General features: G+C 51.0%; 1 protein-coding gene across 1 annotated transcript in view; it reads left to right on the top strand.

Annotated features, from left to right (window-relative positions):
* Window positions 1–5: 5 nt before the first annotated feature.
* Window positions 6–6,588, top strand: part of LOC144490553 (ribosome assembly protein METTL17, mitochondrial-like) — a gene marked incomplete at both ends in the record, with an annotated part of 32,699 nt that continues 26,116 nt past the window's right edge. The window contains 2 exons of the mRNA XM_078208271.1: window positions 6–91; window positions 5,468–5,549. Coding sequence (XP_078064397.1) covers window positions 6–91; window positions 5,468–5,549 — 168 coding nt within the window. The remainder of the gene's footprint in view (window positions 92–5,467; window positions 5,550–6,588) is intronic.

Genomic DNA, 6,588 nt, shown 5'->3' with positions numbered 1-6,588 from the left:
CCCGCGGGGACCAGCAGGGGCAGGAGGAGCGTCTGCGGGTGCGTGTGCTCGCTGAGCTGCGACGGACCACCCACCGCTGGAAGGCAGTCAGGTGAGTGCGGGGGGGGGGGGGCGGGGGGGGCTCTTATCGGCCGCCGAGTGAAGAGCTACTGGGGTGAAAAGTGTGAGGGCGGTGATGTACCTGTAAAGCCGGCGAGTGACTAAAGCAGTGGGCCCCAGGCTCATGCTGTGGGGTGGGGAATGGGCCGATGGGGGGGGGGGGGGGGGAGGGGGGGTCACAGGTTCAAATCTGCGCCCCATGTATGTTCGCGGAATTTACAATTCTGGCACTAATCCCAGTAATGATGACCCCCCACCCAACTCAATCTCCATGTCTGCGTGGGTTTCCTCCGGGTGCTCCGGTTTCCTCCCACAGTCCAAAGATGTGCAGGTTAGGTGGATTGGCCATGCTAAGTTGTTCCTTAGTGTCCAAAGATGTGCGGGTTAGGTGGATTGGCCATGCTAAATTGCCCCTTAGTGTCCAAAGATGCACAGGTTAGGTGGATTGGCCATGCTAAATTGTCCCTTAGTGTCCAAAGATGCGCAGGTTAGGTGGATTGGCCATGCTAAATTGTCCCTTAGTGTCCAAAGATGCACAGGTTAGGTGGATTGGCCATGCTAAATTGTCCCTTAGTGTCCAAAGATGTGCAGGTTAGGTGGATTGGCCATGCTAAATTGTCCCTTAGTGTCCAAAGATGTGCTGGTTAGGTGGATTGGCCATGCTAAATTGCCCCTTAGTGTCCAAAGATGTGCTGGTTAGGTGGATTGGCCATGCTAAATTGCCCCTTAGTGTCCAAAGATGTGCTGGTTAGGTGGATTGGCCATGCTAAATTGCCCCTTAGTGTCCAAAGATGTGCAGGTTAGGTGGATTGGCCGTGCTAAATTGTCCCTTAGTGTCCAAAGATGTGCAGGTTAGGTGCATTGGCCGTGCTAAATTGTCCCTTAGTGTCCAAAGATGTGCAGGTTAGGTGCATTGGCCATGCTAAATTGTCCCTTAGTGTCCAAAGATGTGCAGGTTAGGTGGATTGGCCGTGCTAAATTGTCCCCTAGTGTCCAAAGATGTGCAGGTTAGGTGGATTGGCCGTGCTAAATTGCCCCTTAGTTTCCGGGGATGTGTAGGTTAGAGGGATTAACAGGATAAGTATGTGGGGTTACAGGGATAGGGCCTGGGTGGGATTGTGGTCGGTGCAGACTCGATGGGCCGAATGGCCTCCTTCTGCACTGTAGGGATTCTATGAAATCTATGATTTGATTTGATTTATTATTGTCACATGCATTGGGATACAGTGAGAAGTATTGTTTCTTGTACACTATACAGACAAAGCATACCGTTCATAGAGTACATGGGGAGGAGAGAGTGTAGAATGTAGTGTTACAGTCATAGCTGGGGTGTAGAGAAAGATCAACTTACTGCGAGGTAGGTCCATTCAAAAGTCGGATGGCAGCAGGGAAGAAGCTGTCCTTGAGTCGGTCGCTATGTGACCTCAGACTTTTGTATCTTTTTCCTGAAGTCTTCCTTCAGGTGGAAGAGAGAATGTCCGGGGTGCGTGGGGTCCTTGATGATGCTGGCTGCTTTTCCCCGAGGCAGCAGGAAGTGTAGACAGAGTCAATGGATGGGAGGCTAATTTGAGTGATGGATTGGGCTACATTCACAATCTTTTGTCGCTCCTTGCGGTCTTGGGCAGAGCAGGAGCCCATACCAAGCTGTGATACATCCGGAAAGGCTATTGTCACATTTATTGGGATACAGTGAAAAGTATTGTTTCTTGCACGATTTTCAAGTTTGCTGACGACACCACTGTAGTGGGTCGGATCTCAAACAATGACGAGACAGAGTACAGGAATGAGATAGAGAATCTGGTGAACTGGTGCGGCAACAATAACCTCTCCCTTAATGTCAACAAAATGAAGGAGATTGTCATCGACTTCAGGAAGCGTAAAGGAGAACATGCCCCTGCCTACATCAACGGGGAGGAAGTAGAAAGGGTCGAGAGCTTCAAGTTTTTAGGAGTCCAGATCACCAACAACCTGTCCTGGTCCCCCCCATGCCGACACTATAGTTAAGAAAGCCCACCAACTCAACTCCTCTCCTTTCTCAGAAGACTAAGGAAATTCGGCATGTCAGCTACGACTCTCACCAACATTTACAGATGCACCATAGAAAGCATTCTTTCTGGTTGTATCACAGCTTGGTGTGGCTCCTGCTCTGCCCAAGACCGCAAGAAACTACAAAGGATCGTGAATGTAGCCCAATCCATCACGCAAACCAGCCTCCCATCCATTGACTCTGTCTACACTTCCCGCTGCCTCGGGAAAAGCAGCCAGAATAATCAAGGACCCCACGCACCCCGGACATTCTCTCTTCCACCTTCTTCCATTGGGAAAAAGACACAAAAGTCTGAGGTCACGTACCGACCGACTCAAGAACAGCTTCTTCCCTGCTGCTGTCAGACTTTTGAATGGACCCTACCTCGCGTTAAGTTGATCTTTCTCTACACCCTCGCTATGACTAACACTACATTCTGCACTCTCTCCTTTCCTGAGCTTTGAACGGTATGCTTTTAGTGCGCAAGAAACAATACTTTTCACTGTATCCCAATACATGTGACAATAATAAATCAAATCAAAAAGGATACAGACAAAGTATATCGTTCATGAAGTCCGTGGGGAGAAGGAAAGGAGGAAGTGCAGAATGTTGCTTTCAAAAAAAAAACCTATCTGGTTCGCTAACGTTTCCCCCATCGGGGGAAGGGGGAAATCCGCCATCCTTACCCAGTCTGGCCGACATGTGACTCCAGACCCTCCCAGGCACCGCACCCCTTCCCCACCACCGCAGCAATATGGTCAACTCTGAACTGTGCTCCCCCTTGTCTGAAATAGCCAAAGAAGACCACTCAGCGCGAAGGGGCAATTAGGGGTGGGCATAAAATGCTGGGGTCCTGCCAGCAATGCCCCCATCCCCTGCAGGAAAGCAAGGTTAACTTTAAACGTGCCCCCCCCCCCCACCCAGCAAAGTGCAACCGTGCCAGTCAGGTGCTCACGTGTCCCTATCTGAGGAAGGACGTCCTTGCTATAGAGGGAGCGCAGCAAAGGTTTACCAGGCTGATTCCTGGGATGGCAGGTCTGTCATATGAGGAGAGACCAACAAAGAACAAAGAACAGTACAGCACAGGAAACAGGCCCTTCGGCCCTCCAAGCCTGTGCCGCTCCTTGGTCCAACTAGACCAATCGTTTGTATCCCTCCATTCCCAGGCTGCTCATGTGACTATCCAGGTAAGTCTTAAACGATGTCAGCGTGCCTGCCTCCACCACCCTACTTGGCAGCGCATTCCAGGCCCCCACCACCCTCTGTGTAAAAAACGTCCCTCTGATGTCTGAGTTATACTTCGCCCCTCTCAGCTTGAGCCCGTGACCCCTCGTGATCGTCACCTCCGACCTGGGAAAAAGCTTCCCACTGTTCACCCTATCTATACCCTTCATAATCTTGTACACCTCTATTAGATCTCCCCTCATTCTCCGTCTTTCCAGGGAGAACAACCCCAGTCTACCCAATCTCTCCTCATAGCTAAGACCCTCCATACCAGGCAACATCCTGGTAAACCTCCTCTGCACTCTCTCCAATGCCTCCACATCCTTCTGGTAGTGCGGCGACCAGAACTGGACGCAGTACTCCAAATGTGGCCTAACCAGCGTTCTATACAGCTGCATCATCAGACTCCAGCTTTTATACTCTATACCCCGTCCTATAAAGGCAAGCATACCACATGCCTTCTTCACCACCTTCTCCACCTGTGTTGCCACCTTCAAGGATTTGTGGACTTGCACACCTAGGTCCCTCTGTGTTTCTATACTCCTGATGACTCTGCCAAGTCGGTTAGGATTATATTCACTGGAGTTTAGAAGAGTGAACCGGAGAAAATTCTAACAGGGTTAGAATCATAGAATCCCTACAGTGCAGAAGGAGGCCATTTAGAACATAGAACATTCCAGCGCAGTACAGGCCCTTCGGCCCTCAATGTTGCAGTGGAACCAATCTAAAGCCCCTCTAACCTACACTATTCCAATATCATCCATATGTTTATCCAATGACCCTTTAAATGCCCTTAATGTTGGCGAGTCCACTACTGTTGCAGGCAGGGCATTCCACGCCCTTACTACTCTCTGAGTAAAGAACCTACCTCTGACATCTGTCCCATATCTATCACCCCTCAATTTAAAGCTATGTCCCCTCATGCTAGCCATCACCATCCGAGGAAAAAGGCTCTCACTATCCACCCTATCTAATCCTCTGATCATCTTGTATGCCTCTATTAAGTCACCTCTAAACCTTCTTCTCTCTAACGAAAACAATCTCAAGCCCCTCAGCCTTTCCTCATACGATTTTCCCACCATACCAGGCACCATCCTGGTAAATCTCCTCTGCACCCTTTCCAACGCTTCCACATCTTTCCTACAATGCGGCGACCAGAACTGTACGCAATACTCCAAATGCGGCCGCACCAGAGTTTTGTACAGTTGCAGCATGACCTCCTGGCTCCGAAACTCAATCCCTCTACCAATAAAAGCTAACACACCGTACGACTTCTGAACAACGCTATCAACCTGGGTGCCAACTTTCAGGGATCTATGCACACGGACACCCAGATCCCTCTGTTCATCCATTCTGGCCCATCGAGTCTGCACCGACCACAATCCCACCAGACCCTACCCGCATAACCCCATGTATTTACCCTAGCTGATCCCCCTGACACGAAGGGACAATTTAGCACGGCCAATGCACCCTAACCTGCACATCTTTCGGACTGTGGGAGGAAACCGGAGCACCCGGAGGAAACCCACGCAGACACGGGGAGAAGGTGCAAACTCCGCACAGACAGTGACCCGGGTCCCTGGCGCCTTGAGGCAGCAGTGCGAACCATTGTGCCACCGTATTGCCTCAGAAAGACCGGGTAGATTCAGAACTACCCTGAATGTTCATTTGGGGTCGGTACTTCAGAATGTTCCCGATTGGTGTGGGGGAATCCAGAACGAGGGGTCATAGCTTGAGGAGAAGGGGTAAAACCTTTAGGACTGAGGTGTACAAAATCATGATATGATTTTGATGAATAGGATGAACGCTCAGAGTCTTTTCCCCAGGGAAAGGGGAATGGAAAACTCAAGGGCATAGGCTAAAGGTGAGAGGGGAAAGATTTAAAAGGGACCAGAGGGGCAACTTCTTCACACAGACGGTGGTGTGTACGGAATGAGCTGCCAGAGAAAGTGGTTGGATAAGTGCATGGGATGGAAAAGCTTTAGAGAGATGTGGGCGAAACGCGGGCAATTGGGACTAGCTGGGAGGGCAGCATGGATCAGTTGGGCCGAAGGGCCAGTTTCACGGCTGTAATGCTAACTGACTCTCCGCCATTTTGCTTTCCTGGTTTCTCTTCAGTTACGATGCACAGCTGAGTCGCATTTACGTGGCAGCGAGGCTCGACGGTGGATACGCAGTGGTAACGAGAGTCCTACACGAGGTGAGTCTGTCTTCACCCACCCCGTGCTGTCCCTGTCCTGGGAGTGTTTGATGGGGGACAGTGCAGAGGGAGCTTTACTCTGTATCTAACCCCGTGCTGTACCTGTCCTGGGAGTGTTTGATGGGGGACAGTGTAGAGGGAGCTTTACTCTGTATCGAACCCCGTGCTGTACCTGTCCTGGGAGTGTTTGATGGGGGACAGTGCAGAGGGAGCTTTACTCTGTATCTAACCCCGTGCTGTACCTGTCCTGGGAGTGTTTGATGGGAACAGTGTAGAGGGAGCTTGACTCTGTATCTAACCCCGTGCTGTACCTGTCCTGGGAGTGTTTGATGGGGGACAGTGTAGAGGGAGCTTTACTCTGTATCTAACCCCATGCTGTACCTGTCCTGGGAGTGTTTGATGGGGGACAGTGCAGAGGGAGCTTTACTCTGTATCTAACCCCGTGCTGTACCTGTCCTGGGAGTGTTTGATGGGGGACAGTGTAGAGGGAGCTTTACTATGTATCTAACCCCGTGCTGTACCTGTCCTGGGAGTGTTTGATGGGAACAGTGTAGAGGGAGCTTTACTCTGTATCTAACCCCGTGCTGTACCTGTCCTGGGAGTGTTTGATGGGGGACAGTGTAGAGGGAGCTTTACTCTGTATCTAACCCCGTGCTGTACCTGTCCTGGGAGTGTTTGATGGGGGACAGTGTAGAGGGAGCTTTACTCTGTATCTAACCCCGTGCTTGACCTGTCCTGGGAGTGTTTGATGGGGGACAGTGTAGAGGGAGCTTTACTCTGTATCTAACCCCGTGCTGTACCTGTCCTGGGAGTGTTTGATGGGGGACAGTGTAGAGGGAGCTTTACTCTGTATCTAACCCCATGCTGTACCTGTCCTGGGAGTGTTTGATGGGGGACAGTGCAGAGGGAGCTTTACTCTGTATCTAACCCCGTGCTGTACCTGTCCTGGGAGTGTTTGATGGGGGACAGTGTAGAGGGAGCTTTACTATGTATCTAACCCCGTGCTGTACCTGTCCTGGGAGTGTTTGATGGGGGACAG

The sequence above is a fragment of the Mustelus asterias genome, unplaced genomic scaffold, assembly GCF_964213995.1.
Source record: "Mustelus asterias unplaced genomic scaffold, sMusAst1.hap1.1 HAP1_SCAFFOLD_3421, whole genome shotgun sequence".
Classification (NCBI taxonomy): Eukaryota; Metazoa; Chordata; class Chondrichthyes; order Carcharhiniformes; family Triakidae; genus Mustelus; species Mustelus asterias.
This window is presented reverse-complemented; position numbering and strand designations above follow the sequence as displayed.